The 26,479-nt window shown below is 37.6% G+C and overlaps 2 protein-coding genes across 5 annotated transcripts in view; one reads left to right on the forward strand and one right to left on the reverse strand.

Moving 5' to 3' along the window:
- Positions 1-918: 918 nt before the first annotated feature.
- Fic (FIC domain protein adenylyltransferase) overlaps positions 919-26,479 on the forward strand; it is a 92,082-nt gene continuing 66,521 nt past the window's right edge. For 2 of the 4 annotated variants that reach the window (XM_067111698.1, XM_067111699.1), the window contains exons 1-3: positions 1,335-1,386; positions 3,675-3,783; positions 12,606-12,711. The gene's annotated coding sequence lies outside the window, so the exon portion shown is untranslated. Of the gene's footprint in view, positions 1,311-1,334; positions 1,387-3,674; positions 3,784-12,605; positions 12,712-26,479 lie in introns of those variants that run through there. The other 2 variants (XM_067111697.1, XM_067111700.1) reach the window with 2 other exon arrangements.
- LOC136843352 (uncharacterized) overlaps positions 14,857-26,479 on the reverse strand; it is a 31,770-nt gene continuing 20,147 nt past the window's right edge. Inside the window, exons 2-3 of the mRNA XM_067111657.1 lie at positions 19,489-20,786; positions 14,857-17,727 (exon numbers count right to left, since the gene is read on the reverse strand). Coding sequence (XP_066967758.1) covers positions 15,706-17,727; positions 19,489-19,518 — 2,052 coding nt within the window. The 5' untranslated portion in view covers positions 19,519-20,786 and the 3' untranslated portion in view covers positions 14,857-15,705. The remainder of the gene's footprint in view (positions 17,728-19,488; positions 20,787-26,479) is intronic.

Genomic DNA, 26,479 nt, shown 5'->3' on the forward strand with positions numbered 1-26,479 from the left:
CTAGGTAGAAAGGATATGGATAAAAAAATATGTCTTCAAAGATCTGATTTTGTGAAGAGCCAGACATTAGTTTTTGCTAACCAAAGATAACTAGACAGGAGTTAAGATGCATAAAAACTAATGCATGAAGTTAAACTTTGATAAGGAATCAATAGTTGACGATTTAATTAAATGCAGTGGAACCAGTCTTGAAATATTAAAATGATAAATAAAACAATAATAAATGAAAACAGGTCAAGTACATTATTAAAAGGTTGAAGCCATTGAAGGTTTCGAAGGCAGAAAACACAGCCATAGTTAATATTTTTTCCAACAATAAGAACTAGAGAAAACCTTCATTTGCACAGGTAAAAATTGTTAGGTAAAGTGATTAATTAATATAAGTTAATAAAAATGCCTTACAGCATTCAACGATGCAAGCCAGGCTAGAAATTATTCCCACGTATTATCAAGACCCAGACCATGTTGAAAGTTTATAATTACTGAAACATAAAATTCGGTCTAGAACATCAAGAGATAATAACGTAAAGACATTTGGGTGCCAACGGTAAAAGCTCTGGCTAAATACACAATAAACAGTAAACAAATTACTAAAATAGCAAAACATTACAATTAGTAATTAAAAAGCTGAAGACTTATCCTGTAAGTTTTAAAGACCTTGGATATAGAAAGACCTTGCACTGGATGGGGGGATGCGGACGGTGGGGAAATGGAGGGTTAAACCGAGACCACGGTTAAACTCCTTGGAATTTAAGAACTGAATGTAAATCCAAATAAAAATGCAACTCATTTCAACAAGAGCCAATCAACCATCTTACAAGATTGAAAAATAGCAGAAAACGTTACTGATTTGAAAAAAAAAAAAAAAAAGAATTGTGAAAGATGTAGAATGTCAAGCCATTAGAACTGTTCAACTGAGGGCAGTATCTGGAAGGTCTTCAGAGGTAATTGAAAAGAACATTAACTCTCTCAAGTTCCCAACATGCAGCAGGATAGTACGCTCTGCACTCAGTTCCTACATAGGCTACTGTATAAAGGTTAACGACGTCTGTAAAAGAATTGATTTTTCTCAACCATATGGGAAATATACTTAGCCTAGCCTATTATAAACCATATTTATTTTGGCAGCCATTTTGGTTCCTGTAATGCTCGTACAGTGGATTCAGTTCCCATCATAGCTCTTTGATATAAGTGTTTCCCAGCAACTTTGTATATAATAATTGAATTTGCAAGTCATACCAAGTGCCTTCGGTGGAGTGGGGAACCAGAAATGAACAAAGACACCAACTTAAAGCAGAGCTTTGCTTAAAGTAAGATTACGAAAATTCCTTGTGTACATTATTTATTACTCTACCGTCAGGCGACTGATGTGTCTCCCTCTCGCTCGTAAGATTTTTTAGTTGGTTTTATATGAAAATTTACTCTATAGAGTATGATATTCAGTAGATATTAACCTCCAGAGTGTCACCGCCCACTACTAGAAGACTACTTTGTCGTACCGGGCAACTATTGCTTGATTTTGAACACAAGTGTGAGGTGCTCCCCATTTTCCGACAAATTTGACCGCCATAATTCGTTTCCTTGACATCGGATTTCCTAAAATTTCATAAATTTGTTTTCCCTCGAGTGCTGTTGATCCTAAAATGTTATTACCTAGTCAACAACTTCGCAAAATTTTCTTAAAATATTAGATTATTTGTATTTCACTTTGTGGTGACTGTGGGCCAGAGATAAGTGTAAGCAACGCGCATGACTTCTGATTTTGATGTTTAGATGTGTATGATTTTCTTTCTCCATCGTTTTGTTGGTTTAAGGGTAGTTGTTAGTAATAAGCTCCTATCAAATTATGTTAGGTTTAAGATGGAAGCATCTGTAATGCTATTCATGGCAGCTCGGTCATCTTGGGTGACACGTTTAATTGTTCTAAGCTGAGCGGTGCCCGTATAGAGTAGGCTATCCCTAATCTTAGGTCTTCCAGTCTCGACTGTCTATTAAGGCTCCTTGGTTGTCGCACACAACGATTTTTATTTATTTTAGAGGTATGTCGGGCAGGTGTTAAAGGACACAAAGTGCGTGATTGAATGCTCTTTCCCCCTTCTTAGTTTCAGGAAAAAATTCCTTCTTAATGCTTGTATAGTGGGGTAGCTAACTTTTTTTTAATACTTATTTAAAGCTTGTATTGTGTACCAGGTCCACCTGCTTACCTATGGATTTTTAGATTACTTTTATGCGCAACTCGCTCCATTGAGTCTGTTGACCTCGTTGTGAACCTTGCATCTTTATGTGGCACATAATATAGAGTAAGAAAAATCTAGCTCGTTATTATGAAATGCTTAGTAATAAGTAGGACTGTAGGTATTAACCAGTCGTGTCAATAAGTCTCGTCTTTTAAACATGTTATTGTGAAGCGTATTAGGACACGGAAGCGGCGTATTTTATCAAGACGGAAATGGCGGAAAAATTTTTCCGCCACGTATATTCACATGGCAAGAAAGGAAAATAGCACTTGTAGAATGAATTTTTATACCAAAATTTTGCATTTGAGTTTTTTAACTGTTTCTAAATTTATGAATGGAATGAATTACATTTGGAATTGGGCCATCACTCACTGACTGCCTGGAGAGAGCGGCGGAAAATTTGACGAGGCAGAAACTTTGTTGTCTGTGGCCAATTTCCCTGATATCCTACCTCTGTGAGGTAAGGCAGTCGACATTCATTAATAAGCCTTTATGAAACATCATTAATAATGGAACAAGTTTACGTGATGTCTCAAATTTGAACAGGTACTTTGTGAATAAGATGTTGGGTTTCAAGTCGTGTAGCGCTTGCGTGAATTCTAGTGAAATATCAGTTAAACTTCTTGGTTCAATTCGGTTCCGAGAAAAGTCACTCGTTAGCGATTGACAACGAAATCATATCGAGCATTTTTGCTTTTTGTACGACCATAACATTAGTAATGGAATTTAGCATGGATGAAATGTGTAACGTATCTTTTGGGTGCAATTAGGCTCTGTCCTAAAGCTAGTCTGTCTACGATGGGATGAGAGAGATTCGAACAATGCCATTAGAGCTGATTTTTCCTAGTGATTGCTGCAGCCAAGACGAAAAACTGCAGAGAAGTAGGGCGAGAGTGAGAATACACAGTAAGATTTCTTGAAAGGGGTCCTTTGAAAATAAACGCGAGTAAATTGAGGAGGTTATGGTGTACATTAATTAATATGGCCTTGTTCGAATCTCAAGATTCTCATGCCGTCGTGGTCAGACTATAGCTGCACTATAGGTCTAATCGTAACTAGAGACGAAATATACTTCTGTCGTTGGTATGGTCAAGTTGAGGAAATCTATTTATTTCTAGGTATTGCAAAATCTGATTTAGAATATATATAAAAATAATTGCATGCCAGTTATGTACTGACTCGCCAGTCAAGGTTGAGTATTTAAATTAGTCAATTGGTAATTATTGACGAAATAACAAACTTCTGCATGTTGCAATTTACATTATTAATAATAATATTTAGCATGCATTAAAGTGAAATATAAAGTATATTATAGCTTCTGAATACAGGTAGCCTCTATCCTAAAACTAGTACTAGGTCTAATCATACAGAGATTAACTCTCTTCCGTTGATAAACTTTAAAATAGTAAACAAGCTTTAAAAATCATGTAATTTCAGGTACATCAAGAATCTGTTGAGAGTGCACTAATCATTACTAAGTATCTGCGTGCTGACATCCTGGCTTTACTTTGAACAGACACAATATTGCCATCCATTAGTGAATAAGGTGTGTGTGTGTAATATATATATATATATATATATATATATATATATATATATATATATATATATATATATATATATATATATATTATTATTATTATTTCACAAACGTGTTTGCATGAGTTTTCTGGTCAATTCTTGTAAATTATCAAATATATTAGAAATTGTTGCTTACAAATTTCCCTTGGAAAGATATATAAATATTTTGCTTTGGTAAAAACTTTCAAAATGATACTTTCAGGGAACTATGCTTGTTTTTACAGAGACTGGATAGGTTACATGAACATATGTAAATTTTTACAGCAGTTTATCATTTTGCTGTAAACCTAAAATGGACATAAATACTTTACTGTTTTGTTTGGTCCCTTGGATGTACACCTTAGCTTGTCTCGCGGATTCAACATTCTTCTTATCAAGTGGTAATATACGGGATGCTATAGAGCAAGAGCTCGTGCCAGCACAAGGCTGGCAAAATCTAAGTAGTAGGTGGTAATAATGAAAGTAGTACTAGCAATGGTAATTGTTATACACAGGACGTACACTATCAACAGCACTACCATCGCTACCAGTGAAACATAAGCTAATACCACTAAAATAGCCATCAGTACTATTACCAAGTCTTATGCAAATGGAAAGTATATAACTACTGCTGTTATTAACTATTATGACTGCTAGTATCACTAACGCTACTGTCACTGTCACTGTCATTAGTATTATCATCAATGCTGCTATCACCAGTATCACTTGCACCATTACTATCATTACTGGCACCGCTAAATACTGCTGTCATCAATACTCTCCTTCATATACATGATAAACCTGTGGACCTACTGTAGCTGTCGTATATGTCAAAAAAAGAGTTGGGCAAAATAACCCGAGAATGTCCTGTGACGATTCACGGAAAAATTAATTGCTAATATTTAAAATAAACACTTTTTGATATAATCCTTACCAATATCTTAAAGGCAAATGATATTACTAATGACCATTCAGCAGACTGGCATCTCGTCCCCGGGAGAAGTTTCAGGAGCGTTGTTTAGTATATTATGCTTTCCTATTGTCTATTGAAGGGTCATAGGTAACCTAACACCTAATTAACCAAAAATAGTTAAACATATATCTCATAGTTATTGCTTAAACAGCAGAGAAACCTCTAAATTACAAGCGCTGCCTCAAGGCAAGCACCTAGCCGATACTCATTTTTTTAAAGCTAAGAGACTGAGACAGGCAATACTATGCCCACATTAAAGCTCAGCTCTGTGAAAGCAAAGGGAGAAAAGAAGGGAAGGAAGCTATGGAACAGTATTTCTCAGGTGATGGCTCGCTAGCCTCTTGAAAAGCTGCAAACTGAATGACTCGGGGAAAACCTGACCGGGACAGAGTTTCAGTATTTTGATGTGAGGGGAATGAAGGAGGTAACAAATTGGTTTAACGCGGAATTCACCATTTCCTGTTTAAATATATATATATATTTATATATATGTGTGTGTGTGTGTATTATATATATATACACATTATATATATATTATTTGACCGACCCGGCGCTGCCCAGGAAAACTCAGAAGGGCTCCAAAATTTTTCCTGCACCTCCTTGTGCTGACTGTCCCTTTTATCCAGATATTACTGTTCTAACTGTCCCTTTTATCCAAATATTACTGCTCTGACTGTCTCATTTATCCATGTATTACTGTAATGAGTGTCCCATTTATCCAGTCATTACTGTGGTGACCGTCCCATTTATCCATGTATTACTATGCTGCCTGACCTTTTTATCCAGGTATTACTGTGCTGACTGTCCCTTTTATCCAGGTATTACTGTGGTGACTGTCCATTATCCAGACATCACTGTGGTGACTCTCCTCCAGGTAGTACTGTGCCGCCTGACCTTTTTATCCAGGTATTACTGTGGTGGCTGTCCCTTTTATCCAGGTATTACTGTGGTGACTGTCCATTATCCAGACATTACTGTGGTGACTCTCCTCCAGGTAGTACTGTGCTGCCTGACCTTTTTATCCAGGTATTACTGTGTTGACTGTCCATTATCCAGACATTACCGTAGTGACTCTCCTCCCGGTAGTACTGTGCTACCTGACCTTTTATCCAGGTATTACTGTGTTGACTGTCCATTATCCAGACATTACCGTAGTGACTCTCCTCCCGGTAGTACTGTGCTACCTGACCTTTTTATCCAGGTATTACTGTGTTGACTGTCCATTATCCAGACATTACCGTAGTGACTCTCCTCCCGGTAGTACTGTGCTGCCTGACCTTTTTATCCAGGTATTACTGTATTGACTGTCCATTATCCAGACATTACCGTAGTGACTCTCCTCCCGGTAGTACTGTGCTGCCTGACCTTTTTATCCAGGTATTACTGTGTTGACTGTCCATTATCCAGACATTACCGTAGTGACTCTCCTCCCGGTAGTACTGTGCTACCTGACCTTTTTATCCAGGTATTACTGTGTTGACTGTCCATTATCCAGACATTACCGTAGTGACTCTCCTCCCGGTAGTACTGTGCTACCTGACCTTTTTATCCAGGTATTACTGTGTTGACTGTCCATTATCCAGACATTACCGTAGTGACTCTCCTCCCGGTAGTACTGTGCTGCCTGACCTTTTATCCAGGTATTACTGTGTTGACTGTCCATTATCCAGACATTACCGTAGTGACTCTCCTCCCGGTAGTACTGTGCTGCCTGACCTTTTTATCCAGGTATTACTGTGTTGACTGTCCATTATCCAGACATTACCGTAGTGACTCTCCTCCCGGTAGTACTGTGCTGCCTGACCTTTTTATCCAGGTATTACTGTGGTGACTGTCCCTTTTATCCAGGTATTACTGTGGTGACTGTCCATTATCCTGACTTTACTGTGGTGACTCTCCTCCAGGTAGTACTGTGCTGTCTGTCCCTTTTATCCAGGTATTACTGTGGTGACTGTCCCTTTTTTCCAGGTATGACTGTGGTGACTGTCCATTTTATCCAGACATTACTGTGGTGACTGTTCCATTTACCCCCAACTAAACGTAAACACACCCCCACTTAATTGAAACACCCACACTAAACCTAAGTACACCCCACTAAACCTAAACACCCCCCCCCACTAAATCTAAACACACACCTCCACTAAACCTAAATGCACCCCCAATAAACCTAAAACACAAACCTTGATACAGAATTATTAATCGCGGAAGTACAGCATTTCAATAATATATTTATATGGCATCGAGTACATGAAATGAGGTATGATAAACCCGTACAGTTTATTTACCACATAAGTTACAAAGGGGAGGGGGAAGGGAAAGGGGGCACGGGTTTGAAACCTACGCTATTATCTAAGTTGGGTCAAATGATGCCACCTGCCAAATTTTGCCTAGATCGGTCAAGCTGTTATCACATAAGTTACAAAGAGAAGGGGTACGTGTTTGAAACCTACCCTATGATCTAATTTGGATCAGATGATGGCCACCTGCCAAATTTTGTAGATCGGTCAAGCTGTTACCAGTAATAAAATCACCGTGGATACCGATAACTAAAAAAAAAAAAAATATGCACATGCGACACTGCTAAAAAAGGAACGATATGATTTTGGATACTTAAGTACTTTTGACAACATTGCAGCCTCTTAAATGAAATCTAATCTAATTTACTTACAAATATATTTCACATGTAAAATGATTAACTGGAAGAGTTTTTTTTCTAAAGCCGGCTGGTAAAACTACTCTTTAAACAAACATGTATTGCCTGCGTTATTAGCAGAAACGATCACAGATATCGAGTTCTTGAAGGGAGTAATATGTTTATCAATTACTAAGTGAATTTTAGCAAACAATGGAAGAATATTTAGTAAACCCACCGAATGTAATGGACTGCCAACACTTTTACTTTAACAGTTATCTTGTTTACTTTCCATTAGTGTCTACAAAGGTTATAAAATGTCAGAGGTAAACGCGCAACTTGATAAAATAGACGTAAAGATTAATTAATGTTTTCAATACAAAGCAGTTGTTTAGAAGGTAATCCAGATCTTATTTATACACTGAAAAACAAGTAAAAAACTGCGCCGAAGTTTCTTCGGCGCAATCGAGTTTTCCGTACAGACGCTACAGCGTATAATCAAGGCCACCGAAAACAGATCTATATTTCGGTGGTCTCGGTATAATGCAGTATGAGCCGCGGCCCATGAAACTTTAACCACGGCCCGGTGGCGGCCTATCCCATAGAGTTGCCAGAAGCACGATTATGACTTAACTTTAACCTTAAATAAAATGAAAACTACTGGGGTTAGAGGGCTGCAATTTGGTGTGTTGATTATTGGAGGGTGGATGATCAACATACCCATTTGTAGCCCTTTAGCCTCAGTAGTTATTAAGATCTGAGTGCGGACAGAAAAAAGTGCGGATGGACAGGCAAAGCCAGCACAATAGTTTTCATTTACAGAAAACTAAAGCCTGTATAGCACTCAGAAGATGATAATCTCTTATCTAAACATAATCCTCCCACACACAATGAAATCCCTCCTAAGACTCACGGAAAAAGGATAATTATTACCATCTTCACCTTGCCTCTTGAGAGAGGAAACGCTGCCATAAACACTCTGAACAAGAACGATATACCAGCAAAAGACGACGGCACTTCACAGCGTATATATAAATATATATATCAAAGTCGAAGGCGGTTGCTTTAAACCTGATGAACAGCATCGAGTTAGGGGAGAAGGAGAATTCCTTGTATTTCCTTTCAATGTACTTTATTGTGCTGACGTTTCAGGACCATGTGTCCCATTTTCAAAGCTATAAATTAAAAAGACAACAGAATTAAAAATAGACTCAGATTTTAAAAACGAGAAAAAAGAAATTTTACATAAAAGTATAAAAAGAAACATAACAGAAAGGAACAATGAATACCAAATAGTGCTGAAGGCAAAAGCTGAGTGACATTCAGGGTCCGTTTTGGTTCCAACGGAAACTCACGAGAGGTATAGACATGGACTGAGTATTTAATTGGGGAACGAGTTGTTTAATAAAAAGAGATTCTAGTATTGACAGTTGGTGGTCATTCGGAGCTTTGCCTATTATTTTGAAATCCTTGTAATTGATATTATATTTGCATTTTTTCCCGTGGTCTCTTATGCATGAAAATTCGGGGTTTGATAATTTAGCACCCGTTCGGTAACTTACGCCACGATATATATATATATATATATATATATATTTATATATATATATATATGTTGTATATATATATAATGTATATATATATATATATATATATATATATATATATATATATATATATATATATATATATATATAAAAGACAAAATCCACGAAGGAAAGAGAAACAATGGAGCACTCCATTGTTTCTCTTCCTTCATGGATTTTGTCTTTATTTATATATATAGTCATCACGTTCCATATTTTTGTGATTCAGTTATACATATATATATATATATATATATATATATATATATATATATATATATATATATTATATATATATATATAATATATATATATATATATATATATATATATATATATATATATATATATATATATATATATATATATATATATATATATATATCGTATATATACGTGTGCAGTGCGAGAAGGACAGACATGCCGTTTGTATGTACTTTATTTCAATAAAAAAATTCCGGTTCACAATCGTCCCATTTTCAAGGTTGCTGAACTGAAATGAAGTACACATGATTGGACGACTTATCTCTCATTCTCTCGCCGATGATGTTTAGCCCTGGTTTTGACAACTAACCTCTATCTATCTATTAATCTATATAATATATATATATATATATATATATATATATATATATATATATATATATATATATATATATATATATATATATATATATATGGTAATTCTAAGTACTAGCTCCCCTGTTTTTAACCTTGAAACTAGTATTTTCTACACTTTTAGGGCTTCTGATACTGGACGACTTATCTCTCATTCTCTCGCCGATGATGTTTAGCCCTGGTTTTGACAACTAACCTCTATCTATCTATTAATCTATATATATATATATATATATATATATATATATATATATATATATATATATATATATATATATATATATGGTAATTCTAAGTACTAGCTCCGCGCCTGTTTTTAACCTTGGAAACTAGTTTTTTCTACACTTTTAGGGCTTCTGATACTGGCGGTGAGTTTGTTTGTTGTCGGCCAACTGTTATTTTGCACCCCCCTAACTCTACTCAACAGTAAAGGGGGACTGTGGGAATTCAGGGGTTTTGTGTGGGGGAGAACACAGAAATGGAACGGACATGTTTACGTAGGGGAGGCGCCCTCTGGAGGGGAAAAACGAGACGGAGCCATTCGCCAACGGGAGGGAGTTAAATGCATTTCACCGTGTTTAGTACTGGCATCGGGGGGATGGAATGTTCCTTCGCCACGTTTAGTACTGGCCCGGGGTGTTACCCATACGTTAACAAGTTATTGCACTTGCCGGACGGGAATGCACCGTTCCAAACAGACGTACCCGTGCTCTCTTGTGAAGATCGCGTATGGAAACCCCTTGTTGGATGGACTTCAGGGGTTAATTACAGGTTAATTACATTCGTGCGACAAAAAATGAAGATAAATCCATAATTAGCAACCAAAAAACTGTAGAAAAAGTCAAGTTAGAAGGAAATCGCCGCCGCAGAGCTACTACTTAGATCAACCATATATATATATATATATATATATATATATATATATATATATATATATATATATATATATATATATATATATATATATATATATATATATATACTGTATATATCTATCTATACATATATATATATATTTATTTATTATTTTGACGTCTTTCAATGGGAAATTTTTGAGAATTAAAAGAAGTTTCTGAAAAATGCGTCTTTATTGCCAAAAATGAAAAAAAAAAATTAGGCAGTGGCCGATACTGCAGCTCTCCTGTAACGAAGCTTTCGAAAAGAAAACATGTTGTATCTGGCACTGAGTTATTGTCCAAGGAGATGGTCAATTTATTCGCTTCTCCCTCCCCCGCTTCACCCCCCCCTCCCAAAATAACAGAAGCAGCCTGACAGTTTTCCAGGACGCGAGATAAGAGAAAAAAATGACACCGAAAATGACTTCACTTTAAACCACGATGCGGACTGCAAAGACGATACGATCGAAAGGCACCTCCTTTGGAACAGGACACTTTCCACTATTCCTTGTAATATCCTGAAGGTGGGCTGGGCGAAGACTCCGATTCCTCCGGGAACTGGATGATCCTGGCTTTTCCCGGTGTTTTTCCATCATCTGTCGGGGTGCAAACCCTGCATCTGTTGTTCCTCTTCCTGGCATAAAAGCAAACTGCTCTTCACCTACATATGTTTCTTCTCAAATATTTGATCCACTATTCTTTCCCAGATTTTCATGGTGTGAGACATTAGCTTTATTCCTCTGTACTTTGCACAGTCATGGAGGTCACCCTTCTCTTTATAGGTAGGAACAATAAAGCTTTCTCTCCATTCTTTTGGTATATTTGTTTGAAACCCTTATGATAAAGCAACAGTGTTCATACATCTGATGTGAAATTACATCTGTGCAATACTAGTTCTTGTAAATTCCTGGATGACTTCGTACTGTTTTTAACCAAGAATGATACCAGAGTATGCTAACAACTGATGCTCAGGTGTACCATTTTTGTAAGGTTCACAGTGCGTAGCTCCCATCGCAGTTACATATTTTTAAAGTTTTTCGTTTCTTTTTGCATTTATAATGGTGAGGACCTGCAATTTTCAGCTGACGCAAACCCCAAATCATTCCTCGTTGGTAATACGAGGAATCATGCTGTAGCTGGATATTGAACGACAGTTTTCAGGTTCATATAAGTATGGCTTCCTCTAGGTGTCGCTTTCAGTAGCTATCCTCTTTGTAAATTATTTTGGTATACCTGTCAGTACTTGTAGAGATACTAGAATGTTATGGTTTTGAGTGAAATGCTTTTCATCAAAATGGCATGATAAACATTGAAGCCTTGTGATTAGAAGCCAAGGATAGCGCTAGTATAATATCTATTAAATTATAAAAACTATTCTAGGTCAACCGAAACTAGAAAATCAAATTTCAGGGTGCAAGTAGTCATTCGTTTTACTCAAGGCTACTTTGAATGAAAACCATGTTAGATTATTTGTCTTGTGGTGGCGTGATTTGATTTTCCTGTCGATAAAAATGATTATCCTTCGCCAGGAAAACAAATCCATTATCGTTCTCATATTTGTTCTCTAACTCACCCCTCTTGCCGTTTAGTCAAGGATAAGAATAACTTAAAATTGCGACGTCAAATTACTATGGATCAGCTTACTTATTAGATTAAAGAGAAGAATAAACAAAAACCATTTTCACTAATTTTGTTATTCAGGGCTGCCTGTACGATCAAGAGCCCTTTCTGGCACGAGGCCATCTTGATCTAATTGTAAAACCAATCATTGTCTTCATTATTCCACAAAATATATTTGTAGACATAAGTTTGTAATTTGCGGAAATAATTGTGTTTTTTATGCAAATATCTGTTGTGACATTATATATATATATATATATATATATATATATATATATATATATATATATATATATATATATATATATATAAATATATATATACACACATATATGTATAAGATATATATATACATATATATATATATATATATATATATATATATATATGTATATATATAAATATATATATTGTGTGTGTATAAAGTTTGTGTTTGGGAATTAATTAATTGTAATTTTTGTTTTAATTATTTTCTCATCACAGGTTTGCTGAGATCGTAATTTGCACTTAGACAATCGGCACTTCAAACTTCCCTTTCCCTTGAACAAAACGTGGCTTAGGACCTTGTTATTGACACATGGGGGTACAGGTAATGTTCTGTGTTATTTCCGTTATAGGCCTATAGATATTATTTATTACATTTTATCATTAGTGATAATCTTGTAACCGGGAGTCAGGGTGAAGTCTTCATTTGCCATTGTGTCACCTTTACCGAAGTAGCCCTCATAAAAACCAACGCCCATTGTAGAAGAACCAAAGGCGTGAGTAGTTTTCCTTGAACCCCATTGTTTGTAGTTTGCCTGATTGGTGACGAACCTACTGCAAAGACACGACTATAACTACGTGACTTCCTGGACTTGTTAGTTAATAAGGAAACCGAGACAGGTAGTTAATAAGGAAACCGAGACAGGTAGTTGTTAATAAGGAAACCGAGACCTGTAGGTAGTTAATAAGGAAACCGAGACAGGTAGTTGTTAATAAGGAAACCGAGACAGGTAGTTAATAAGGGAACCGAGACCTGTAGGTAGTTAATAAGGAAACCGAGATAGGTAGTTGTTAATAAGGAAACCGAGACAGGTAGTTAATAAGGGAACCGAGACCTGTAGGTAGTTAATAAGGAAACCGAGACCTGTAGGTAGTTAATAAGGAAGCCGAGACAGGTAGTTGTTAATAAGGAAACCGAGACAGGTAGTTGTTAATAAGGAAACCGAGACGGGTAGTTAGTAAGGAAACCGAGACTGGTAGTTAGTAAGGAAACCGAGACCGGTAGTTAATAAGGAAACTGAGACAGGTACTTAATAAGGAAACCGAGACCTGTAGGTAGTTAGTTAGGAAACCGAGACAGGTAGTTGTTAATAAGGAAACCGAGACCTGTAGGTAGTTAGTTAGGAAACCGAGACAGGTAGTTGTTAATAAGGAAACCGAGACAGGCAGTTGTTAATAAGGAAACCGAGACGGGTAGTTAGTAAGGAAACCGAGACGGGTAGTTAGTAAGGAAACCGAGACGGGTAGTTAGTAAGGAAACCGAGACCGGTAGTTAATAAGGAAACCGAGACAGGTACTTAATAAGAAAACCGAGACCGGTAGTTGATATGGAAACCGAGACCTGTAGGTAGTTAATAAGGAAACCGAGACCTGTAGGTAGTTGTTAATAAGGAAACCGAGACAGGTAGTTGTTAATAAGGAAACCGAGACAGGTTGTTAATAAGGAAACCGAGACGGGTAGTTAGTAAGGAAACCGAGACGGGTAGTTAGTAAGGAAACCGAGACCGGTAGTTAGTAAGGAAACCGAGGCCGGTAGTTAATAAGGAAACCGAGACCGGTAGTTAATAAGGAAACCGAGACAGATAGTTATTAAGGAAACCGGGACGGGTAGTTATTAAGGAAACCGAGACAGGTCTATCATTTAAATATCCAAAGCAGAACGAGTATTTAGGCAAAGTTCGCAATGTCAAGTTAAAAAATGGCGGAATTTATTTAATACAGGTTGAACGAGCTCCATTATTCTGCTGTATTTTACTCTAGGTCTCTAATATTTAATACCATGTACCTAAATGTAACAATAATTGAATTGTTTTTATAACCAGGTTTTGACGGAATTATTGCTTGTTTTTTAATAGAAAATAAATCTTTAGGCATCAGTTATTTAACCAGGAACGCTGTATTGCTAATGAAAACCTGAAATTAGGTGTCCTGTCTAATGAGATTATTATTATTATTGTTACGGATCTAAGAAACTATGACTTAGGCTCGTCCCATAGTAATGCATTGCTGTAGCTAATGTGATTTAGCATCAGCATGCGTCTATAGGTTTCACAGACGTCTGTACAGCCGGAACAGACTAGACATTGGTAACGGGACAGTCAGTGATGACTTTAGTGATTAGGAGAGATATCAGCAGTTTCTGGAAGGATGATTAATAACCATAAAATGAGGATCTTAAACGTGGTTTATTTCCTTCGCTTCAGAGTAAATTGGTTGCTTGATTGTTTCGTGTTTATCGTAGACTTGTAATTTCACTTGCGTACCACTTCTAGAGAGAGAGAGAGAGAGAGAGAGAGAGAGAGAGAGAGAGAGAGAGAGAGAGAGAGAGAGAGGCAAATGTTTCGAGCGCAAGTAGAAATTCTCTGCTTGGATGCCAATAGTTTTAGGAAGTTGACAAACCATAATTTAACGAATTATTTTTCGGCTATTGAAAGTTAGTTTGAAGGTGAAAATTAAAGGATACACAGTCTAAAATTATTTTCTTATTATTATTACAACTTATTCTAGATCTATAAAAATATAATACCCATAGTAGTAAAATCACAAATTCTTTCTGTTTCACTAGATGAAAAAATCTATAGAGTGAAATTTTCGTGGAAATCTTACTGAGAGTTTTGGATGCAATCGCGTGCATTATTACATTTAACTATAGCTATTTCCATTTGTTGCTACTTATTTAGTGATGAGCCAGACAAATAGTAGGCCTATATATTTTAAGTAACGCATATAACCTACAGATCTTTTCACCACTTTTTTGAGGCAAGAAAATGTCACATTGGATTGTTGAAGTCTTCAGAAACTTTGTTCAGTGATTTACACCGAGTGATGACGTCAGATCATTAGTCATCTTCGCCAATTATCAATCACCAATTTTAGCTGTGTCCGCGTAACCGTGCATTGAAGCCCCTTAGTCAGCATGACGAAAATACTCCCACCTGTAGCCTCAAGGCCAGCAGTTAGCCACAGTCATTGCTTGGGTGATGTTAACTGAAACCCGTCTTGACTCACGGTCACAGTAATTTGCAGTAAGAAATGGCTCCGTTAAACTTGTGTGGTGAATTTTAGCTCAAGCTCAAGCAGTGAGTTTTCTGTAGAAAACTCTTCTCAACTTTGTCCGCAGTTTATGTTTTGAATGACTAAAACAGCATCTCTGGGACTGATTGAGGTGCTACTGGGCACTCGATTGTGATTACAATTAACTCTGTTAACGAATTGCAGAAACCTGTTCAGGCACTAGCATTACCTTAGGTATTTTCTCTCTCTCTCTCTCTCTCTCTCTCTCTCTCTCTCTCTCTCTCTCTCTCTCTCTCTCTCTCTCTCATTGGACAGAGGTAATTGTGGAATTTTTCATGTCAATTTGAAGCGTTCCGTTTGGTTGTAATGCTGCAGATAGGCCATCTGTGCTTTGTTTAAATGGTGCCATTTGGAAGACCGTGGGAAAATCGGCATCAAAGAATCCATTCCCAGGATAAAAGCCATGGGCGTTTGTCATCGTTCTCGTGTCTGATGGGGTGGTGCTTTGTGTCCTCTTGTCACTGGGATCTTCGTAATTTGTGGACTTTCTTTGGGCATTAAGCAATAGACGCTGGTAATCGCTCACGTCGTATCCTTGTGATAGTGGTCGAGAAATGGAGGATGGAAAGAGATATGAACTCAGAGGATTAAAGCCATTTAGTCTTAAATTAGGTGTTGGGTGACCCCCAACTCTAGGCGGTAAAGGGCGTCTTAGCCTGGATCTGTACACTGATGGCATAATTACAGGTCTAGGCACGTAGAAGTATGTTGGATAATTAATACGACCAGGTGGCGTAGGGACCCAGTCAAGCGGAACTTCACGTAAACTATTTGATTGTTGATTTTTTGAAAACTTGTCATCGTCATTATAGAAATCCAAACTGTTGAGATCATAATCATCTTGATGGTCATTGACGAAGTCTTTAAAATGTGTAGTGTAATCTGCTGGGTCTTGTTCATCCATGTTGTGGTTTTTCAGTAGTTCTTGATACTGCTCGTCAAATATAGTGTCCTCAATGCCCTCCTCCTCGTATCTGCCATGGTGGATTTTAACATCCTCCTTCAGCATAGGAGATGCTAGGTCATTAACATCACCGGCATATGAACTGGCCTGAAAGTTTGAATATGAATTTTCATCAGTGTTATCATCCCTGATGTACAAGTTCCCATCTTTCCCCACGTAGATGTCATCCCGGAGTGGGGAGTCCTTCATAAACTCATGGCCATACTCGTGTTTCTTGTTGTCTTTGATTATTTCATACTTGATTTTTCCTGTCTCTATAAAAGGATCACCTCCCTTGGAATGTTCCTCTTGAGACCAGGTTGGCTGACGAAAATCGTAAGACGATGGCTTCAAAGGGTTGGGTATATGTCTCAGGTGATTGGTATTGTAGGATAAATGATTAGTGGTGGGTGATAAGTGGTTGGTATTGTAGGGTAGCTGGTTGTTGCCTATAGGTAACTGAGGCGGTACAGGTGACCTGAATAAATTTAGAGGATTCAGTAGACTAAGAAGGCTAGCTCCTGCTTCACCAAGAGACGGGAAAGGAGGGGGCGCGTAATAGTTTTGCTGAGGACGAGAAGGGATCTCAGGATATCTTGAGTAAGAATCAGCCAAAGGATACTGCCTGGGAATGCCGTTGAATGCCGAAACTTTGTCTTGCTTAAGTTTCGTATCGAGCAAGTGGTCATCCATCTGCGATGCACTCGGCGTGGGGTGAAACCGAGAATTCCGCGTCGATGACGCGGGTAGATTTAAATCACGGGAGGGTTGTGTTCTGTGGTGATTTGCTATTCGTTGACCCAGTATGTTTCCTATAGATATGGGTCTGTTTGTAGGCGTGCCGTGATTCTGCTGATGCACAGGACCTGTCCATACCCAGGGCTCTGCTTTGGGCAGTTCTGTTTCCTGGGAATTGGGGTCACTAACAGGAGGGTCCGTATTATTAATATCTCGTTTATCCCTAGATAATCTAGGGTTTACACTATTATCATATTGAGTGTTTTCATGAACTGTTTCTTTTCCTTCTGCACAAATCTGATCCAAAACAGCATCATTAAACAAGAAGTCTTTCTTCACGAGAATCGTTTTGTTTTTAGAACTACAAAGTATGACCATAGAAAGGTCTTCAGTCTCAGTCCTTGAGCGTACAGTTTCCTCGGCTTGGGCGGTAGAGGTGCGTTGGTACGCTTCACCAGTGGTTAACCCTTTGCCGTAGTTTTCCCTGGTATCACTTGATTGGACGTGTGGTTCATGCAGTGTAGATTTTTCATCTCCAATTGTGATGGCTTCTTGTTTATTTCCAGCATTTGCGCTGCACACAAGCTGCAAAAGAAGAAAAAATCCTTTAGAATATGAATATGAAATGAAACAGAATTAAAACTAATTGATTTTTTTACATTCAAGGAGATTTCTAGTAAAGAAAGTCTTACATAATAATAATTTATGGAACGGTTTCAGATTAGGAAGGCGTAATGTCTTCAGCATTACAATTTTCCCCAGAAAATCTGATCAGAGCAAGGATTACTGTGCAGGCTTTGACCCAGAAATCTTCACGACTGATACATTTTCTCAATAACTGCAGTTCCTTGATACCCACTAGAGCCCCTTGAAAAAAAGAAAAAGTGATGCAATACCCTTGGCATACTCATTCGAACGTAAACGGTAGACTTAGGAATACCAAAATTGGATGGTGTGTGCAGGCTAGTTATTTCTGCTCACTTGATCTGCCCTAACTAAAACAAGGAGTGGCAGAACGAACTTGTTAGCTGTAAAAAACATCATGAATCTTGCTTGAGAGGGACGTCTGGTCGCAAAGCAAAAAAAGTGTAATGAAACTATAAGTTTTCATTTTCAGGGTCTTGCATCGTAAGTCGTCCGGCCAAGGACCATTAGATAGTATGAAATGAAATAAGGGGAAATGACGTAACTGATAGGGAACCAAAAGCAGCGAGCATAAATATGTTCCAATTTCTGCATTGGATACGCGGCAATATTACTCCTTTCGAAACAGATTTTGAACTACTGGCACATTAAAAATAAGCAAAGGTATTATTCGTAAAAAAAGTTCAGTTCTTTTACTAATGTGTAGTTTACAGTCATCTCTAAAGATGACAGTGATGCTCTCAGAATTGTGACCCATATGCATGTGATTTTAAACAACGATAAAAATCAGTATGTTATTAATATTGGAAACTTTTATCTTTAATTTAATGCCTTATTTCTGGACTCGTGAGGTAAAATTGTTGCTGTTTTCATTACTGTTGGATAAACGGAAGTTGCAGACACGAAATGATTATGATATATATATATATATATATATATATATATATATATATATATATATATATATATATATATATATATATATATATGTATGAGTGTGTGTGTGTGTGTGTGTAGTGTTTTGATCTTAAAAATAGACCTTCAATTCAGTGATGTTATCCTCAGATGCATCTTATGTTTTTTTAATAGATTCGAACCTCAGCCCTCCAGCTTGGTAGGTGAGAGTACTACCTGTCACACCACGAGAACCATATATATATATATATATATATATATATATATATATATGTATATATATATATTTATATATATATATATGTATGCTTTAACCATGCAAGATATAGAAAGTGTCAATACGGCTACCGCTGTTGAAGGTAAATCCCAATTGAAAACTAAACGAAAATTTTAAAATCATATTGAAGTTTAGTGTAAATAAGTCTGAAGATAATTACTGTTCTAAAGACGAGTGGTCTTTTATTTTCATTTATTTATTTATTATTTTTTTTAAGCTGGTGAGAACAGCAAGTTATAGACAAGAAGAATAAAAAAAACGGGTCAGAGATGAAAAAAAAAACTCTGCCACATCGGAAAAAGCAACAGCAAAGAAGTAGGTTGAAAATAACGGTAATAAGAAAAAGAAGTTTCTTAAAAAAAAGGAATAAAACAATGATGAAGGAACGTAAGCTATTGTAGACTGCTATTGTTGACCAGACGGTGCTCTGTATTGCAGGTGCACAGTCTACAGATGTTCAAGGTTTAAGTTAGGCAATTTATGTGTTTAGTTTCTGCCAAATAACTCACCAGACTGAAGACAGTGATGACTACCCTCATGGTGACTGGCTTCTTTGTTAATGCCTCGAGTGTTCAGTAAGTTTGTGTGGACTTCTTCTACCGCCGCCAGTGAGCTTTCACTAAGTTCAGGTCTTTAGTTCACTGTGAAGTTATTTTGGACTGTACACTAGTTCACTGGGGAATAAATTCAGTTTATACATTAGTTCACGAGAAAGTCATTTCTAAATCCTTTCCAGTTTACTTAGACACCATTTGCTGTACTTCAGGTCACTTATAATTTTAGATTCCCACTTGAGTTCACTATAGGAAATGATGGCAGAACTTACTTTGATTCAAGGTAAAATAATTTCAGACACTGCAGTAATTCACTGGGTATGGACTTGATCTAGATCACTTGTCACTTGAACTTTTAAGCCCTTGCACAATGAATTGAATGTTTCACAAAAAATTTATACAGTATTCAGTTTTACGCGTTTTTGTTTCAAATTTTCTTCGGTACTCTTGATTTCCTGTTTACTTTCCAACTAGTTATAGTTTCTCATATCAGAGCGAAACGAAAAGAAGAGATTCGAGTTGTCTTGATGTTAATGTTTCACTTAAATTTAGGATTTTGGTCTTAGATTTACTTGGCCTCATACCTGCTCGGGCTCTGGTCTGTTTGAGCGGTTCGTGAAAGAGTTTATTTAAATAATTTACTTAATTTCTTATGGTTAATGAATTAATGACTCTGCCGTATATGATATATCCCTGCTTCTGTGGTGGCTTTGGATCTCGAGGAAATCGAAAATGTTATCGATTTTATCGCTTCAAATTTGTCAAAATCTTATTGCACTAAGTAATCACAGTCGTTAATATTAATCAGCCGTCTTTGATTGACTGTGCAGCGGCTTGTGTTGTTGCTTACTAAGGAAGTATCCTGAACAAAACAGATTTTGCAAATGAGTTTATTGCACGGACAAAATTTTAATCACATGGGCTACCGAATGTATACCGTCGCTATTCTCACTTTTGTCATGTTTCCTGATATTTGTAATATACACTGGACAGTTGGCTTCACAATCAAGAGGGAGAGCGAAGACCGGGGAAAAAGGCGACGAACGTTTGTGAATTCTATTCTAATCTTTTCAACCTCCGACAGATACCGTCAGGTCCTTTCTCGACTCATTCAGATGGAACGCAGGAGCTAGCCGGAGGTTGACCTTGTTTTCTGTTGCTGTCTTTTCTCAAATTGCCATTCTCGTCTCTTGTTCCATTCTCAGTGTAGCTAGTTTTCATCGAGATTATTTACGTCTTTGGATATCAGGTACCTGAAAAAAAATTCATGGTGAAATAGGAGTTGTATTTGGTTAATTGTAATGAATGGACGGAAAATACAATTGAAAGTATTTTAAAATGCGTGTGCAGTATTTAATTAACATACTTTCTTACTTCCTGACAAATGAAACAGTGATGCTATAATGATGTGAAAACACTATTGTCACAAAAAAGGTCGCATTTTTAAACATGGAAAGAAAGGTTTTTCCACAAAGAAATAAGAACCGCTCAAAAACGGGGAAAACGTATTAAGGCTAGAGAAAGAGAAATAAATTAGGAGGCATAATAACAAAGCCTGATGAATAAATAAAAAAGCACCTGAACGCACTAGAAAGCAACAGGATCGAATAAAGTTTTACTTAACGATGGAAATGCATTTTGACAAGTTGCTGGGAACGGACTTCACAAAAAAATTAAAAAGAACAAAAATCTTTTGCTGATCGAAGAATGTATTTTGATACCAACAAAAAAAGACTGGACCTCACTCGGAAACGTGAGTATTTCAGGTTAATAAATATGGAGAGAAAGTACAAATGTTGAATGAAGGCTTGGAGGAGACAGTTATGAAGCCCAGTACACTAACGTTCTGTTCTACTTTGGCACATGCCTTCCTCAGAGCTTGAGAGGTGTATGCACTCTATTTCCAAATAGCAAGTGCAGGTGGTAAACCCCCATAATTCTTGTGGATTTCGAATCGCGAACAAGAACGGCATTCCATCCCATTTTTTAGTTCCTCATTGGAGGGTGGGTACCGTTCTCAGCTAGCACTCTGCTGGCCCCACGTTCGATTCTGCGACCGGCTAATGAAGAATTAGAGGAATTTATTTCTGGTGATAGAAATTCATTTCTCGCTATAATGTGGTTGGGATTCCACAATAAGCTGTAGGTCCCGTTGCCAGGTAACCAATTGGTTCTTAGCCACGTAAAATAAATCTAATCCTTCGGGCCAGCCCTAGAAGTGCTGTTAATCAGCTCAGTGGTCTGGTTAAACTAAGGTATACATTTTCATCCCATTTTCGAGTGTTCTGATCCCTGCAACATGCGTGAAGTGCATTTTCCGGGATGGTGTGGAATTTCACAAAGCCCCTGGGGACTGGATGGTAGACTCAGGACTCGATGTGTTTCACTCTTAAGTTCATCGTTCTTTCCACGATTTTTGACAAGAAACTATTACCCTTGTCTGTTTCAATAATTTGTGGGCAACCCAAATGAGTGATGTCGCAAACTGCGCCAGAGTACTTGCTTCAGGGAAGTGTGTTGACACACATCAGCTTCAGCAGATGGTTGTTTCCTTTCTTTATCTTTAGCAAGGTCCAACAATGTGCATCATGATCGACAAAGACCAACGGCCATACCACGTTGAAAACACCGCTTCTCTCTGATCGAGACAGGCTCTTCAGTGATTGAGATGGGTTGCAAAGGTGCCGTATGGTGATCTGAATCTTTCTTAATAGTCATTTGACACTAGTCTTGTTATCACTAGAAGCCCTCCCTTGGGCTGTTCATGGGCTAATCTTAAAATCTCCTTCTGGTACCGTGGTGGTTTTACATGGTATGGTGCAAAATTGTCCACTCTGTGTCGGCTGGCTCTTCAATGGACTCCACGTTTGCATCAAAATATTATTCTGTAGGTAATAACCAAAGGAATCACTCTTGAGGTAAATCAGAGATAAGGTTCTCCTCTTATTTTGGCAAGTTCTGATTCGTGGTGCTGGTCCTTTATGAGCAGCTACCAATTGAGTATGCTACTGACCATTCCCTTGAGTGTCTAGGTGAAGGCTCTTGCTAGCTCCGTTTTCTTTTATCGTTGCTCCACTAGTATGGTGGTAATCTCACAGGATTGTTGGATTGTGGAATGGATGCACCACTGCCTAACTGCACCAGTGCAATTGCACCACCTGTATTGTCTGAATGCCCCTCTTTAATCTGATTCGACATGCTCTGGACTGAAAGTACCTGACCGAATTTGTTTAGGCAGTAAAATGACTAAAATAAACAAACTAGCTGATGAAAAGGCAATCAGTTGGGATAAGAGCAAATTTATGCCTCCTAGCTGTGTACTTTCCAAACTTTAGGAAAGGTTACACAACAATAAGGACTAGACACAAAGCGGCTCCCTTGTCAGGACCAGTGTGCAAGGCTAGGTTGAAATGAGTGTCTGTTTTACTCCAACAATCTGTGGTGCTCCAGGTCAGGTTAAGTTATGACATGGATGGTAAGGCTGGGGTACAATCTTGTAATTTACTCTATGACTATGGTGCTCTTGGTCAGGTTAGGTAGGGCAATCCAGAAGGGGTCAAGCCTCCCTCCCCCCGTTGGGTAGGGACCCAGTGGCTAGGTTGGGTCAGGTTAGGAATCGCAAGGTTAAGATGCATCCTTGTAATTTACTCTTACTTACAGCGCACTGGATCAGGTTAAGGAAGAGGGTGTTTTTCAAGTTACTGCTCTCCTTCTCTCAGTTTTATTACTTGCTGTCTTTTTCTCTCTCATTTTCTTCTTGGCTGTCCTATCCATTTACCATTATCTCTCTACATGATCTCATCCTAACACCTAGTGATTACATTCCCTCCTTCTGCCTTGTCCCCACATAGAGTCTTCGCTGTCCTTATGAACCCACCAGGGAATTTTGGAAATTCTTCGTCTCCTCATTCCACTACTGTCATTAAACCTAGCCCACATGTAGTCCATTTTCTCATTACCAGTTTTTTTCACATCCTTCTATGAGATAATTTTTTGTAATTATATTCGAAGACACATTTTCACCCATTTCTATACTTGAACTTATTTGTTTTACTTTTGCTTCTCACAATTACCTCTATCAATTTGTTCTTTCCTCTACTCTAATGTTACTTGGTCGAGATTCTTGAGAGGCTGTCTCATGCGAACGGCAACTGGTCGGAGTTTAAGAAACCACACCCCACAATCATCGGTATACAGTATATGTATATATATATATATATATATATATATATATATATATATATATATATATATATATATATATATATATATATATATATATATATACACACACACACACACACACACACACACGTATAGGGCATTACATTTTTACCGAAGGACAAAAGATGTTCTGCAAAATTCAGAGGAAACTGTACTGATACAGAAAAAATAGATTATAACGGTCGGGAAAATCATTTGGGCTAATGATAATAAATAAGAAATTACTGACATTGAAAATTTTAGTGCAAATCTTTAAAGATATGATTTTCCTTTGTGGTAAGGTATTTAGAGACACTGAACAAGTGTTACTTGTGATAAATGGAGAAAGGACTGTTAGGTTACGAGAGAATGTCTTTTGTACTCCGAAAAAAGACGCGATATAGATAAGCAAACAATAAAATTCAATGCACAGTTGCGAAAGGCAGTTACAGTAGACTGCAATTACCGTTCTCTCGAGGAACACCTAATCTCTCAGGTTCCGTGTAATTAGCACAGGGAAACTTTCTTCCCAATGACGAGAATGGTTACCAGTTAGGTTTGTGAATTCTGGTGGGCCTTTCTCTTAGGAACGCGGCTGTCCATCTGTTCTTGATAAGAGGGGCACCATTTCTTTCTTCGTAATTAAATTTCTTCCGATGTATCTTTTTATATCAATCTTCTTCTCTGTCCTCTTTGATTGTTCGCTTTGTCATCGGTGAGTATTTTATGGTATAAGTGAGGTCAAAACATTTAATGAAATAACTCTTGTGCTAATTTTTGTTCGTTCGTTTCCAGAGCTTTTGGCTAATAATATTTTCAGTCAGATATCAAACTTTGCTTCACCGAAAGCAACAAAGTGTTTCCCTTAATAATTATGCAACTTAATTTTTTAAAAGTCCATCATAGTTTTACCTTTAGTTACAATTAATGGTGAACGAACGTATATTATTATTATTATTATTATTATTATTATTATTATTATTATTATTATTTATAAACACTTTTGTTAAAGCAGAATCTCTCTCTCTCTCTCTCTCTCTCTCTCTCTCTCTCTCTCTCTCTCTCTCTCTCTCTCTCTGTCAAGTCCTGATAAATGTCCGCTGATGACGTCATCATGACGACGTTCACCCGAACACTTTAACAGAAAATTAGGTGACGCCGATGTGTCTCAGCTTCGGTCATTAAACCTTCTCATAATTTTGGTAATAAGACTGCATAATTAAATTTAGCCTAAATTCGCATCATCATTTGCATTCCGAAGAAAGTGAGATTGCAAAATAATCTCCCTTCGTCGAAGAGGAAAAACCACTAAAGTACTTCGGAAAAATTCCTTACGTGAATTGAACTCGTCGATACTTCGTCTCGGGTAGGTGGCTTTTCCCATGGAAGATATAGCAGTTTCTCCGCTGATAGTAGAGCTTTATACTTATATATCAGACTTATTTAACGTGGCTAAGAACCAATTGGTTACTTAGCAACGGGACCTACAGCTTATTGTGGAATCCGAACCACGTTATCACGAGAAATTAATTTCTATCACCAGAAATAAATTCCTCTAACTCTTCATTAGCCGGCCGGAGAGTCGAACTCGGGCCTCCCGAGTGCTAGGCCACAACTCTACCGACTCACCCAACGAAGAGCTAGGCGTCCTGCATAAGAAGCAGTGAATTGCGGAGGCCGATGACGATCATTTTTATCTAGCACAATCGAACCGAAATCAGCTGTTAGATCGATGACATTGATGGAGGCACGTATTTTTAATATAGCTTGCTGAAACTCATGGCGTTTGGTCTTTTTATTATTTTTTTTTTGCTTTGTTTTACGCACCCATAGCCCCGTAGGCGGGTAGTGCTGTCAGTGCACCTCATGCGGTGCACTGTAGGCATTACTTACAGTTCTTTGCAGCGTCCCCTCGGCCCCTAGTTGCAACGCCTTTCATTCCTTTTACCGTACCTCCGTTCATATTTTACGTATTCAGTCTTACTTTCCATCCTCTCCTAAGATTTGTTTCATACCGCAAGTGCGACGTTTTCCTCCTGTTACACCTTTGAATATCTTTCCACCGTCAGTTTCCCTTTCATAGATGAATGACCTCACAGGTCCCAGCGATGGGCCTTTGGCCTCAATTTTATATTCCATTCCACTCCTGTACACCCATACGTACATTTAATTTTTTTTTATTTTATTCGTACATGCATACACATGCAAGTAGAAACGCACACCAATACACTTGTACATGAGCATGACATCTTTGTGGGCGTATTTGAATAAGCGAGTAGGCAGTGATCCGAGTCATCTGATAATCCCTCTCATATAGCGCATTACATGCGAGTCGATTTATTTGGTTTTATTTTAGTTATTAATGGTCTCAGTTCCTGGACGTTTTAGGTGATAATGAAACGATTATATAATAATGATAATGGTATATAGCTATAATAATAGAAGTTACACCACTTGCATGTCTTATTTGTTCAGTTCGAATGTATGTTGTCAGAGGATATATTTACAGTATATATTTATATACGCACGTTGATAAGGTCGCAGCACTCGAGATTAGGTACAGATACGCGCGAAAAGTTAAGTCACGTATATCTTAGTTTAACCAGACCACTGAGCTGATTAACAGCTCTCTTAGGGCTGGCCCAAAGATTAGATTTATTTTACGTGGCTAAGAACCAACTGGTTACCTAGCAACGGGACCTACAGCTTATTGTGGAATCCGAACCACATTATGACGGGAAAT

This window comes from Macrobrachium rosenbergii, chromosome 11 (genome assembly GCF_040412425.1).
Source record: "Macrobrachium rosenbergii isolate ZJJX-2024 chromosome 11, ASM4041242v1, whole genome shotgun sequence".
NCBI classification, from domain to species: Eukaryota; Metazoa; Arthropoda; class Malacostraca; order Decapoda; family Palaemonidae; genus Macrobrachium; species Macrobrachium rosenbergii.